General features: G+C 36.3%; 1 protein-coding gene across 1 annotated transcript in view; it reads left to right on the top strand.

Annotated features, from left to right (window-relative positions):
* The window catches only part of LOC145307676 (multidrug resistance-associated protein 1-like), a 40,872-nt gene that overhangs the window by 12,230 nt on the left and 13,319 nt on the right, over positions 1-15,323 (top strand). The window contains exons 11-24 of the mRNA XM_080150166.1: positions 282-371; positions 1,348-1,411; positions 4,260-4,332; positions 4,612-4,684; positions 5,071-5,152; positions 5,510-5,600; positions 6,616-6,679; positions 8,194-8,230; positions 9,601-9,651; positions 10,545-10,600; positions 10,898-11,021; positions 11,475-11,703; positions 11,986-13,845; positions 14,434-14,471. Coding sequence (XP_080006292.1) covers positions 282-371; positions 1,348-1,411; positions 4,260-4,332; positions 4,612-4,684; positions 5,071-5,152; positions 5,510-5,600; positions 6,616-6,679; positions 8,194-8,230; positions 9,601-9,651; positions 10,545-10,600; positions 10,898-11,021; positions 11,475-11,703; positions 11,986-13,845; positions 14,434-14,471 — 2,932 coding nt within the window. The remainder of the gene's footprint in view (positions 1-281; positions 372-1,347; positions 1,412-4,259; positions 4,333-4,611; positions 4,685-5,070; positions 5,153-5,509; positions 5,601-6,615; positions 6,680-8,193; positions 8,231-9,600; positions 9,652-10,544; positions 10,601-10,897; positions 11,022-11,474; positions 11,704-11,985; positions 13,846-14,433; positions 14,472-15,323) is intronic.

The following is a 15,323-nucleotide window of genomic DNA, read 5'->3' as shown; positions in this document are numbered from 1 at the left end:
CTAAGATCCAAGGAGGGAGGGGACATTGAGCTGTTTATTACACTAGTCCCAAAGATTTATAAAATAACATTTTCTTATTCGTTGCCTTAACAACTGTGGGGACTTTATTGAATTTTGATTGGTTGGTTCATTAAAATGGGTGTCCAAACGTTTCAACTACTAATTCTAATCAACAAAAAAGGTAGCATTGTGTATCATCAATGTTAATGTACATCAGTTCAACGACAATTGTCTTATCCCTTTAGATCTCTTCTTAAGATAAAGATTTCTTTTAATTCTAGAAATCTTGGAAAAAGGTTGAAATTATGGAGTTGCCTCTTCAGATGTTTTTCACAGCACTACTTCATTGGCATGTTTATCTTCCTAGTCAGGTTTTAGTCTATTTTTTTAAAAGCAAAGCTTTTCTATAATTAGGGTCTGTCCGTACATCTGTTACAGTTAGCTCTTTTCGTCAATTTAAACAGGTTAGAATTGAGCTATCGAATTTAAACTTTGCATCCTATAACAGTTAGGTACGATTTAGAAAGCAACTCTATAATCGTTACCATAAAGTCCGTACGTCCATTTCAAACGAGATTTTTTACTTTTTTGACAATAAATTTTCAGCGATTATTGAGATCCTTTATTTTGAAATTTTAATGGTTTAAAGCTATTTTTCGTAACTTTTCTACCACTTGGAATAGAGAGCCCCTAGATGCTAGGGACGCAGCTGCTAGTTTATAAATTTTGCGTACATTAAGTAGTAAATTTGTAGGTTGATAGTTGTAATAAAAGAAATAATAAAGAAATAAAGCCTTTATAATAAATATTAGACTTAAATGAATATTCTTAAATCCAGAGTCATGATCATATAAGTAGCAAAGCTACTTAATAGTTCACCTTTTCTTACCGTCAGTATGTCATTTTAAAACTTTTTTTCTAAAATAATGGCATACTCTGCCTTACTTGATGAAATATTGGCATACTATGTTTTACTTGGTGAAATTTTGGGTTAACTCTGTTTTACTTGTTGTGTTTGGCACACTCTGCTTGACTTGATCCTAATTATTTCCTATGTGTTTCTTTCAGTATGCCTTAGAACCGGTTATAATCCAGCGGATATTTATCGAATCCTTAGCCATATTGGAAATATAAGGGAAAAATAGGTTTTGCAAAATTCCATAAAGTTATGATTAAGATTCCAGTCAAATGCGCTTATTAGGTCAAACTGTTTTTAATTATACGTTGAATTGTACTATGATCGTTTTGTCAACATTAAGAACAGTTAGACTTAATAAGCGCATTTGACTGGGACCTTATTCAGAATTTTACAGAATATTGCGAAAGCTCATGTTCCCTTTTTTTCAGGCTTGTGTTTGTGTTTTGTGCTCCCATGTTGGTCAAGATTATGATCAGATTTATTGAAAATAAGGTAACGGATAGTTATTTTTCGCAGCGTACTATAAACAGCTTTCCGCGGATATAAAACATATAGTTATAAGATTAAAACCAGTTTATAATACAATGCTAGACACTAGACATATTTTTTTTTGTATGGATGAGAACCGGTTCCTATCCACCGGATTCGAATGAATATGAGATAATAATACATTATTCATTTAACTACGCCCCTAGAGGTGAATATTATGATCAGATTTATTGAAAATAAGGTAGAGTAATTGTAGTGGGCCGCAGCCCTCTTCCAGTAATATCAGCGCTGCGATCGTGGCTCAACACGTAGCGCATCCGCCGTAGTCGGGAAGGTGATAGGTTCGAATCTCGGTCCGACAGCGCGTCATAACTAAAGACGTTATTAATGGTTCCCACTGCTACTATGTCAAATGCACGACTTAAAAAGTTAGAGTGGGCGGAAATGTCTTGGCCCAAAACAGGCGCAACTCGTTACCATGCACAGTTGGGACTTCTCAGACAAAGGTCCTGCATCTCAGAGAGTTGGTTGTCTGATGGACGAATAAACGCTTTACACCGCAATTACAAGCAGAGTATCTTTCAAGGTGTATGGAGAGTGGTCTAGTACCCGAAGCGACACAAAGCCCCATAGAGTCTCTTTATCTTGAGGATATCTGTATGCTGGTACTTTGTTTCTTACTAATTCTATATCCACTCTATATTAGGATGAACCAGTATGGAGAGGATATCTGTATGCTGGTACTTTGTTTCTTACTAATTCTATATCCACTCTATATTAGGATGAACTAGTATGGATATCTGTATACTGGTACTTTGTTTCTTACTAATTCTATATCCACTCTATATTAGGATGAGCCAGTATGGATATCTGTATGCTGGTACTTTGTTTCTTACTAATTCTATATCCACTCTATATTAGGATGAACTAGTAAGGATATCTATATACTGGTACTTTGTTTCTTACTAATTCTTTATCCACTCTATATTAGGATGAACCAGTATGGAGAGGATATCTGTATGCTAATACTTTGTTTCTTACTAATTCTATATCCACTCTATATTAGGATGAACCAGTATGGAGAGGATATATGTATGCTGGTACTTTGTTTCTTACTAATTCTATATCCACTCTATATTAGGATGAACTAGTAAGGATATCTATATACTGGTACTTTGTTTCTTACTAATTCTTTATCCACTCTATATTAGGATGAACCAGTATGGAGAGGATATCTGTATGCTAATACTTTGTTTCTTACTAATTCTATATCCACTCTATATTAGGATGAACCAGTATGGAGAGGATATATGTATGCTGGTACTTTGTTTCTTACTAATTCTATATCCACTCTATATTAGGATGAACCAGTATGGATATCTGTATGCTGGTACTTTGTTTCTTACTAATTCTATATCCACTCTATATTAGGATTAACCAGTATGGATATCTGTATGCTGGTACTTTGTTTCTTACTAATTCTATATCCACTCTATATTAGGATGAACCAGTATGGATATCTGTATACTGGTACTTTGTTTCTTACTAATTCTATATCCACTCTATATTAGGATGAGCCAGTATGGATATCTGTATACTGGTACTTTGTTTCTTACTAATTCTATATCCACTCTATATTAGGATGAACCAGTATGGATATCTGTATACTGGTACTTTGTTTCTTACTAATTCTATTTCCACTCTATATTAGGATGAACCATTATGGATATCTGTATACTGGTACTTTGTTTCTTACTAATTCTATATCCACTCTATATTAGGATGAACCAGTATGGATATCTGTATGCTGGTACTTTGTTTCTTACTAATTCTATATCCACTCTATATTAGGATGAACCAGTATGGATATCTGTATACTGGTACTTTGTTTCTTACTAATTCTATATCCACTCTATATTAGGATGAACCAGTATGGATATCTGTATGCTGGTACTTTGTTTCTTACTAATTCTATTTCCACTCTATATTAGGATGAACCATTATGGATATCTGTATACTGGTACTTTGTTTCTTACTAATTCTATATCCACTCTATATTAGGATGAGCCAGTATGGATATCTGTATACTGGTACTTTGTTTCTTACTAATTCTATATCCACTCTATATTAGGATGAACCAGTATGGATATCTGTATGCTGGTACTTTGTTTCTTACTAATTCTATATCCACTCTATATTAGGATGAACCAGTATGGATATCTGTATACTGGTACTTTGTTTCTTACTAATTCTATATCCACTCTATATTAGGATGAACCAGTATGGAGAGGATATCTGTATGCTGGTACTTTGTTTCTTACTAATTCTATATCCACTCTATATTAGGATGAACTAGTAAGGATATCTATATACTGGTACTTTGTTTCTTACTAATTCTTTATCCACTCTATATTAGGATGAACCAGTATGGAGAGGATATCTGTATGCTAATACTTTGTTTCTTACTAATTCTATATCCACTCTATATTAGGATGAACCAGTATGGAGAGGATATATGTATGCTGGTACTTTGTTTCTTACTAATTCTATATCCACTCTATATTAGGATGAGCCAGTATGGAGAGGATATCTGTATGCTGGTACTTTGTTTCTTACTAATTCTATTTCCACTCTATATTAGGATGAACCAGTATGGATATCTGTATACTGGTACTTTGTTTCTTACTAATTCTATATCCACTCTATATTAGGATTAACCAGTATGGATATCTGTATGCTGGTACTTTGTTTCTTACTAATTCTATATCCACTCTATATTAGGATGAGCCAGTATGGATATCTGTATACTGGTACTTTGTTTCTTACTAATTCTATATCCACTCTATATTAGGATGAACCAGTATGGAGAGGATATTTGTATGCTGGTACTTTGTTTCTTACTAATTCTATAGCAACCCTTCTTGGTAAGAGTTTTATCATATAACTGGGGAGGTGATAAGTTCGAATATCAGGAAAAGTTGCGCCATAAATGTGCAACTACTCAATACGTTATGCTTAAAAAAAAACCTTTTTGTTGTGGAAATGTGATTTTCTCAACTGCTATTTTAGATAGATAGCTAAAATTTTAGTCAAGATTTCTAATATATATATGTCAGTCTATCTTTCGGTCATGCTTTAAAAGACAAAAACCTTATTATTTCAGTTCAAAAAGTCTCCAGAAAACTATTATTGTTGTTATTTAGATCATAATGGATTACGGATGGTTTGTATATCAGCCAAGCAAAGTCATATAGCTATTATAACAGCTGTCTACAGGTAAGGTTTAGCATGGTAACGCGAGAAAATATTTGGTTGCGTGGGAAAATACTTGGTAGCGTGTGAAATTATTGGGTAGCATGGGAAAATAATTGGTATTTTGGGAAAATATTGGGTAACGTGGGAAAATATTTGGTAGCATGTGAAAATATTGGGTAGTGTAGGAAAATTTTTTTTAATTTGTCTTTACGCCCCTAGAGGCATCTAGGGGCACTCTAGGGAAGATATGGAGGGGAAAGGGGTTAGAATGTCGATACTGCACTTTTAATTTTGTTTTTTTTTAAAGTAGAAGGAAATTGTTTTGGGGGGGTTAGGTTTTCTATGGGCCATTTTTCCTAGGAGGGTGGATTTTTGTTGCAGAAATTTTTTAAAAAATTTTATGTTAGAAAATCTCTGAGGTTGAGCAACTCTGCTAGGAAGAAATTCACTACTGGAGAAATTACTAATCATATCTCTGTGGATGCCCAGGTTATACAGACAGACAGACAAACAGACAGACAGACAAACAGACAGACAGACTGGTATACAGACAGACAGACATATAGGTAGACAGACAGACAAGATAAAATTCACTATAGGAGAGATTACTAATCATATCTCTGTGGATGCCCAGGTTATACAAACAGATTGACAGACAGATAGACAGACAGCAAGACAGACAGACATATAGGTAGACAGACAGACAAGATAAAATTCACCATGGGAGAGATTACTTATCATATCTTTGTGGATGCTCAGGTTATACAGACAGACAGATAGATAGGTAGACAGATAGACAGATTTGTTGAGCATTGCCATTGTTGTAAAGCTTGTTTATTTTTTCAGAGGCTCATTGATACAATTCCCTTCTCCTACTTCATGATGGTGGCTCCTGTTGAGATTCTGGTGGCTTTTACCCTGCTTTATCTTCAGTTAGGTAAGACAGGTAGACAAATAGACAGACATATAGACATACAGGCAGATACACAGACAGGCAGACATGATCAATAGACATATAGATACAAAGATATTTAGACAGTCGGACACACAGACATGTAGACAAACATATAGACAGACAGATAGACAGACATATAGATAGACAGAAAGATATTCAGACAGACAGACAGACAGACAGATAGACAGACAGACATACAGGCAGATAGACAGATAGATAAACAGATAGACATGATGGTGGCTCCTGTTGAGATTCTGGTTGCTTTTACCCTTCTTTACCTTCAGTTAGGTAAGACATATAGACAGATAGACAGACAACCAGACATACATATAGACAGACATACAGACAGACATACACACAGACGGACATATAGACAGACAGACAGACAGACATACAAATAGACAGAAAGACAGACATACCACCAAATATGTAGACAGACAAATAGACAGACTAACAGATACATAGACAGACAGACAGACACACATACATATATGTAGATGTTTTTCCTTTAGATAGGTAAGGAAGACAGATAGATAGATAGACAGATAGACAGATAGACAGATAGACAGACAGATAGACAGACAGACAGACAACCAGACATACAGGCAGATTCACAGACATGTAGACAGACAGACATGATGGTGGCTCATGTTGAGATACTGGTAGCTTCAACCCTCCTCTACCTTCAGTTAGGTAAGACAGGTAGATAGATAGATAGACAGACACACACACAGACAGACAGACATGATGGTGGCTCATGTTGAGATACTGGTAGCGTTTACCCTCCTTTAGTTCCAATTAGGTAAGACAGACATACAGATATAGAGAGACAGAAAGGTATACGGATATTTTTTTCTTAAATCCCGAAATCTGGTATTTAAAATTTACGTCAATGTTCCAACATGACGCATGAACTCGTATTACCGCGAAAAATGGCATTTTCTGGGACTTCATCTCCTTGCCAGCCTGCCTTGACCTGATTATCTTATTGTTGCAGGAGTTTCCATTTTTGCTGCTGTTGGTGTGCTCTTGTTCATGATTCCTCTCAATATCTACACTAGGTAAAACATGGTGTGTGATTGCCGCGTAAAATTATGTAACTTGAAATGTCGTCTTCTTGTGTTGAAATAATATTATAAATTAACCCTTACAGATCGGGGGGGGGGGGGGCTCTAAGAGCCCCCCCCCCCTCTAGTTTTTTTCAATCTCATTTTTTTTGTAGGTAAGACGGAGAGCTGTAACTTCATGACTTTTTAAGTTTAGTAATTATACGTCGGCAAGAGTTAATTTTATTAGGATATCTGGTCTGTGTCGGTCGTGGTGTCCGGTCAAAGTCGGTTGGGTAGCAAAAAAATTAGAAAAAATTCTAAATAAATCTTAATTTCTACATTATGACTTTTGTGTATAAGGTAGAAACCTAAATTTTTATGGTGAATACTTAGATATCAATGACCTTCTGAGAAAAGTGATGTTATGATCGTTTGACCGCTCCCTGACCGACTTTATGACCGATTTTTGTCCGGCTTTTACTACAGACATATATCATGAATATCGTGGCTTCTATTACAGCTAGAGACCTATAATTTTTTTTGGTAAATCCTTGAGCAATAATTAACAGATAAAAATATTAATTTGCGCCGCCAACCGCCGTTTTACTTGGAGCCCCCCCCCCCCCCCCCCCGATCTATTAAGGTGGGAATTGGGGCCCGATCTGTAAGGGTTAATAATTTAAACAAATATTATTTTGTCCCAGTTGCTTTGCATCAGGGATGTAAAGGGATAAGACAATGACCGATAATTAGATGTATATCCCCAATGGTGATACACAAAATTACCCCTTCTATAGATTAAAAATAGTGGTTGAATACTGAACTTAATGAGCAAAACAATAAAAAATCACTAAAGTCCCCAAAGTTGTTAAGTCAACGAATAAGAAACTTATCATAATACTTTGAGGACTAGTGTAATTAACAACCCTTTGTCCAATCTCTATCTGGAAATGGGAGTACCTTCCCCCAAAAAATTATAAACCTTCCCAGGACCTATGATCAGCGGTTAGCGAGATCCTTTGGTACAGACAGCTAGACAGACAAACATACAAAAATCCTATTACTTTATTATTAGGATATCAAAATTAAAAAAATAATTAAAAATAGGTATAAACCTTCCCAGGACCTATGAGAAGCTACCCTGTAAAAGAGAACCACATATATTCAGCGGTTAGCGAGATCTTTTGGTACAAACAGCCAGACAGACAAACATACAAAAACCTATTATGTTATTATAAGGATACCAAAATTAAAAAAGGTTTCATTCCAAATTTGTACTCGTAGATTTTCTTTTTCTAACTGGAAGATTTTTTTCTGGTATGGCTTCAAAATCGATTAATATCCGCTGGATTAGAACCGGTTAACAGCTCTATTGAAAAAACCTGTATAGCATTGAACTACAGACAATTTTCCACAAATATTAAATTAAAAAACAGTTTTAATCTTATTATTTTAAACTTTTCATTTTATTATCTGTGAAAAGCTGTCTATAATACGATTTGATAAACAACTATTCTTTTTTTCAGTAACAAAGCCGAGTCATATTACGACGTACAGCTAAAGGTATTTTTAAAAGCGAAGCTTTTATATAATAAGGGTTGGTCCATCTGTAATAGCTCTTTAAGTTCATTTAGCATGTTGGAATTGTTCTATCGATTTCAAACTTTGCATTGTGATTCCTGTTGTAGTTAGACACGATTTAGAAAGTGTAACAACTCTATAATCATTTCCAAGATGTACGTACGTCCATTTTAAACATGTTGAACAAGAAAAATCATATACAAAGGAATACATCTACAATCGCTAAAGGCAATCGCGATTAATAACGAATATTTAATTAAACAAGCAAATCTATGTCCAAAAATATATGTCTTTATGCTTTAAAACAACAATACGTTGAATTAGAAAGAAGTAGGAAAGTATTAAGAGTATTAAAATAAATTTATAACAAAATTTACCTTGCTGTTTTGTGTCACTCATAAAACATTTATGGCTGGATATTCTCAATGAAATGTGCTGTAAGTGACCTAAAATCTTTAAAATGCTTGTTGGAACATAATGCAAATGAATTAACTAGATTAGGACGCCCACAAATGTCATGTGCATTACATTGGGGAAATCTGCAAAGAAAGAAAAGGGGAAGGGAACTCAAGCCCAACACCTCATGTGCGTTGTCTCTACTATAGGCGGTAAAGATTCGTGCGTTTGAATTTGTTGTTTGGGGGAAATTCCCTTGCTGCGCCGGTTAAACATTTAGAATATGTGACATTTCAAACTTTTCATGGTATCATTGCAATCATAGACGTCCAAGGGGAGGGGGTAAAGTGGCGATTACCCCCCCCCCCCCCCCAAAATAATCGAATTTAGAGGTGCCGTAGGCACCGCCAAAATTTTTTTCATTTTAACCCCCTCCCCCATTTAAAATTTACCCCTACACTGGGGGTGCCGTAGGCACCCCCAACCATTTAGGAGGGGGTATTTACCCCCCCCCCCTAAATAAAAAATCTGCAACAAAAAAAAATTTTGCGCGCTTTGCGCGCATTTTAAATACTAAATATTTAATTAAATTTAAATTACCCCCCCCCAAAAATTTTATCCTGTGGTTAAATTTGGAGGGGGGGGGGGGTAAACAAAATTTACCCCTGCCAACAGATTTCAGGGGGGGTAATTACCCCCCCCCCCCCAAGCAAATTTTACCCCCGGGTTAAAAATTTTGGGGGTGGTAAAACAATTTTCTCCCCAAAAAGATGGATTACCCCCCCCTTAAAAAAATTTTACCCCCCAAAAAAAATAAAAGCTCGGACGTCCCTGATTGCAATTACTTAATATTTATATACATAGGCAATAATTATTAAACATATCGCACGGCATAAATCATTAAGATGTTTTCAAAGCCCTATTGCATGCCAAAACAAATAAATCCATAATTGTAGGCTAAAGATGAAAGGATAAAGTTAATGAATGAAATAATATCTGGAATCAAGGTAGACATTTTTAGTAGCGAAGCTACTCTATAATTCCAAATACACGTCCGTCCGTCTGACAAAAAGTGGGGGAACCATGATTTTCTCGGCTCCTATTAAAGATACACGGCTGAAACTTTTTGTCAACTTTCCCATCATTAAGGAGCTCAGTAAAGTATTAAACATCCATGGCTGTCAGTCTGCTTTTTAGGTTCTTGGGTGTTTAACTGTAAGGTTAGGTTAGTTTATATTGGGTACATGGTAGCCTTGCAGTGATATGGACCCCCTGCAGGGGTTTGGCATATAGAAAAAAATTAACCACCCCCTTCCTTCTTTTATTTATTTAAATAATTAAGGGAGGGGGGGACGGACTAGACACTTAAAGAAAATGCACAACATTTTATATCCTGAATCTGATGATATTCCTGGTAACGATTATCTCCAAAAATCGATAAACTTTACAGGCTACTATAGGCAAACAATGGAACGTACAAAGAGAGGGGTAGGTTTCTGGTAAAATCCGTAAAGGTTATGTGTTATAAGTAAAAAACAGTAGTAGAACGATAAAAATTTATGTTAACTTAAAAAAAAAGATTTGTCTATAGTTCTTTTCAATAAGAAATACACATATTTAGTGAATATTATCGTTGTACTACTATTTTTAAGTCTTAAAACACACACCTTTACGGATTCTACCAGAAACCTACCCCTCTCTTTATTATATGCTGCATGTGCATTATTGGATCTTGGCTATACCAGATTATTTTTAAGCTGTCTTATGCTGCTGAACATGTTTGTCATGTCATGTACATTCAGCCGTTAGGCAGCTAGCCTTTAAGTTCATAGCTTTTGAAGATAATCGTTACCAGAAACATATTACTGTGAACTGCACTTGATCCATTTTTTGTGCCTAGGTATTGAAGTTATACGCCTGGGAGATACCTTTTGCTAAAGAAATAATTAATATAAGGTAAGGAACAGTTTTTTTAATGGACGTAAAGACTTTTTGGTTACTATTATTGATATACTGCGCTTCCTAACTCGTACCTTACTCTCACAGGAATCATCATGCAAAGTTTGAAATTGATAGGACAATTCAAAGATGTCTAAATCCTGGTTATCTGTATCCTAACCCATATTTAGGAGCAGTGAAAAAATCTTTAAAACCACAAAATAGTGAAGATTTTGGCTCACAGTGGGGCAAAATTATCCCCACTAAATTATCCTCACTAAATTAATGGGGCTCACTAATTTAACACATATTTAGGAGTAGTGAACTGTCAACTATGAGGTATGTAGCCCGGCTCTGGTCTCTGGTCAACTTTACCTTCAGTTCCATTCCATTCCTTATGACTCTGGCAGCTTTCTTCACCTTTATATACTCTTCAAAGGTTCAATTTTTTTTACCCACGACCATGGCTCAACACATGGCGCATCCGCTCGTCGTCACAAAGGTGATAGGTTCGAATCTCGGTCCGACACTGTGTCATAACTAAAGACGTTAAAAATGGTTCCTACTGCTGCTATGTCAGATGTGCGACATAAATAGTTAGAGTAGGGGGAATGCCTCGGCCCAAAACAGGCACAACTCATTACCATGCACAGTTGGGACTTCTCAGACAAAGGTCGTGCATTACAGAGAGTTGGTTCTCTGTTGGATGTTTTTAATCCTTGGGTGTTTTGACAGAGAAGGGTTCAAGGGTTCAAGGGTTCAGTGGGAGATCATACAGTACAAACAAACAGACAGATAGACTGTTATTTCATATAAGTATAATTGATCAAGCATTTTTCCCAATAATTAAGTCAGTTAGAGCTAACATGATAATAATAATCCCTTTTTTTAGGAGAATAACTTGACAACTGAACTGATTTTTGTATGTTTGTCACTATTCAACAGTATTCGGACACCCCTTGCCCTGCTGCCCCTGGCAATCATTTCTGTTATCAAACTTGTTGTGTCTATCAAAAGATTGGAGGATTTTTTGAACGCCGAAGAATTGACTACTCAAGAATTCAAATACCCCACCCAAGCACAAAATTGTATTGAGATAAAAAACGGAACTTTTTGTTGGGGTAGGGAAACTCAGGGAGGGAGTGGACAATGGGCTGTTTATTACACTAGTCCACAGAGTTTTATAAAGGCTTTCTTATTTGTTGGTTTAACATCATTGGGGATTGATTGTTTGATTCATCAAGTTAGTTATCCAAACGTTTCAACTACTAATTGTAATTTACAGACTGGGTAGTTTTATGTATCATAATTGGGGATGTACATCAATTTATCGGCCATTGTCCTATCCTTTTAGATCCCTGGGGAAACTGATTCACATAGTGAAATAGAAGATAGCGATGAAGACAACAGTGCTAAAGCTGTACTCTCAGATATTAATCTTAGTATTGAGCATGGGAAACTTGTTGCTATAGTGGGCCAAGTAGGAGCTGGCAAATCATCTCTTCTGTCTGCAATTTTGGGAGAGTTGGAACAGGATGGTTCTGGACAGGTGTTAAGATCTGGAAGTGTTGCGTATGTAGCTCAGCAGGCATGGATTCAAAATCTTACCGTTAAGGATAATATTCTCTTTAGTGGAACCTTGGATGAGGAACTTTACCAGAAAACGATTAAGGCATGTTCATTAGAAAGTGATTTGACACAATTGCCTGCTGGAGATTCCACTGAGATTGGAGAGAATGGCATCAATCTTTCGGGTGGACAAAAGCAGAGGGTAGCGTTGGCCAGAGCTGTTTATCAACAGGCAGACGTATACCTATTTGATGATCCTTTGGCGGCTCTGGATGCACATGTAGGAGCTGATGTGTTTCAAAATGTTATCAGCAATGATGGTATTTTAAAGGACAAAACAAGAGTGCTTGTGACACATAACCTTTGGGCGATAAAACATGTTGATAGAATTATTGTCATCCGGGATGGAAAAATAGCTGAGGATGGAACATATCAACAGCTTAGGAGTAATGAAGGTCATTTCGCAGAGTTTTTGAGAGAAAATACTAAAGAGGATAATGTAGATGACTGTGTGATAAAGCCTGAACCAACAAACAGCAATATTTCTGACATTGGTAAAGATGTTGGTGTAAAGAAAAGAAGAGCATCAACATATAGAAGAATACTCTCTGAAAATGGTTCTGTTCGATCCCGTACAATGTCCATTACGTCCACACTTTCCTTGGAATCAGGTGGTGAAATACATAATAAAAATCTGTTACAAGAAACAAATCATGAAAATCCAGTTGAGTCAGAACGAGATGTAGCCAGACTGACAGAGGACGAACAGGCTTTGGCCGGAAACGTCAAATGGGCTATTTTCACCAAGTATTTCAAGGCCTTAGGATGGATTACATGGCTGATAACTCTGTTGCTATATTTCATCTGTCAAACGCTTAATCTTGGAACAAATATAGTTCTGGCACAATGGACTGATGATGTAAATAAGGATGATAATGCAGTTAGGGATAGATATATGATTATATATGCTTCTATTGGGGTTACGGAAGGTGCTCTCTTATTTATTAAAGAACTAACCCTCTACTTAGCATGTGTTAAAGCTTCTAGAGTTATTCATGAAAATCTTCTCAACCGAATGATACACAGTCCGATGGAGTTTTACGATACAAATCCAATTGGGAGAATTCTTAATAGGTTTTCTACAGATATTGACTGTATAGATCAAGCTATGCCATTTACTATTGATGACCTGCTCAACTGTGCAGTAGAGGTACTTGGCGTCCTTGTCATAGTAAGTTATTCAACGCCCTGGTTCTTAGCGGCCATATTTCCATTGACTGTAACCTATTTCATTCTCCAGAGGTTCTACATCTCAACATCCAGGCAACTGAGACGGATAGAGATGATCAGCATATCCCCAATTTATGCACACTTCACTGAAACACTGACCGGAGCATCCTCTATCCGGGCGTTTGGTGCCCAACAAAGATTTGTGAATGAGTCGGAGAGGCTGTGGACCAGAAACAGCAGATGTAACTGGTCCTCACTCAACTCCAACAGATGGCTGGGCATCAGGTTGGAAAGTCTTGGCAATGTTGTCATTTTTCTAGCGGCTCTGTTGGCGGTTATAGGTCGGGATAGTATAAGCGGAGGCACTGCTGGGTTATCTCTCTCCTATTCTCTGATATGTGTGGAGACTCTGAATTGGTTGGTCAGGATGGTCTGTACCCTGGAGACTAATGCCATTTCTTTAGGTAATATATGGTTGGGCCGTATGTCCAATTTGACCAGATATCTGGCCATTTTCAATATCCTGCTGAATACTGAATATTGATACTATCCGGATACTGGATATCTGGCTGATTATTAATGCTAGATGTCCAGTACTTTGCCAGACATTGAACGTTGGCCAGATATCCAGCCAGATACCGGATATCCGGCATTAGAAATCAGCTGGATATCCGGTATCCGGCCAACAAAGTATTAGGCCCAAACCTAGTAATATGCCATATTTTATGAAGTAGTAAGGTTTTTTTGTCTTTAGGCTAAGATTTTAATAATTCTTAAAACCATTAAAATCTCCATTCTAAGGAAAATTTAAATAGGTCCTGTGATTGTGTTGGATGGGATGGTTTTAGGCTATTTTTAAAATTGTCCTACCCTTTGAATACAGAGCTTATAGATGCTAGGGGTGCAGTAAGATTATATCTTTTGACATCTCAACAATTATTGAACTGATTTGGTTCTTCATTTTGTTGAAGATTGTTTCATAAATTGGAATAATAAGCGCATTTGACAATTTTATGGAAAATTCCCCCAAAAATGACCATATTTATTTTCAGAGCGAGTTTTTCAGTACACAGACGAAACTATTCAGGAAATTATCATTTCAATATTTCAATAGGGAGGGAGGGGACATTGGACTGAAAATTACACTGGTATCTAAAGTTTTATCACAATCAATATAGAATAAATGGGGTTATATTGACAGGGGAAAATCTGTTGTCAAATTAGCTTAACTTTGACTGGTCCTTTCCAAAGTTCAAATCTACAGAAGGGGTTATTTTGTTTATCATCATTGGGGAATGGCTTGTACTTAAAGTTATTTCTCCGACAGGATGTTGAATGTACGTGGATATATTGACAAGGGAAATTTGTCGTCAAAATATACATTACTAGCGGCTACGCCCCTAGAGGCCTCTAGTGGCACTTTAAATGTTTTTTAATAATATATTAACTATCTATGTTGCGTTTAAGTCTTTACAATACCTTTCAATGTTGCGTTCAAGTCTCTATACGTAATTTATTTTTTTATTTTTTTGTGATTTCTCTTGGGAGGATGGTGGTACCCTCCCCCAAAATAATTATAAAACTTCCCGGGACCTACATATGAGAAGCTACCCTGTTAAGGAGAACCCGATCGGTTCAGCGGTTAGCAAGATCCTTCAATACAAACACACAGACAAACATCCTGTTACTTTAATATAAGGATTTATAGGTCAGTTCCTCCAGTAGGAAGGGGATGGGCCTCAGTATTTTTGCCAGCTGCAAGTATAACTTTATCCGAGTACATAAATATATGGTGCAACATCCAAGTAATAATATAAAGATTTTTAATAAATTAACACAACTCTTTTAAGAAGCGAGGCTACTCTACAATTATTGAATGTCCGTCTGTCTGTCCGTCAGTAATTAATTGGGGGAAACGTGATTTTCTCAGCTCCTATAAAAG

This window comes from Acartia tonsa, chromosome 15, assembly GCF_053477335.1.
Source record: "Acartia tonsa isolate MP-2025a chromosome 15, ASM5347733v1, whole genome shotgun sequence".
NCBI lineage: Eukaryota > Metazoa > Arthropoda > Copepoda > Calanoida > Acartiidae > Acartia > Acartia tonsa.
This window is presented reverse-complemented; position numbering and strand designations above follow the sequence as displayed.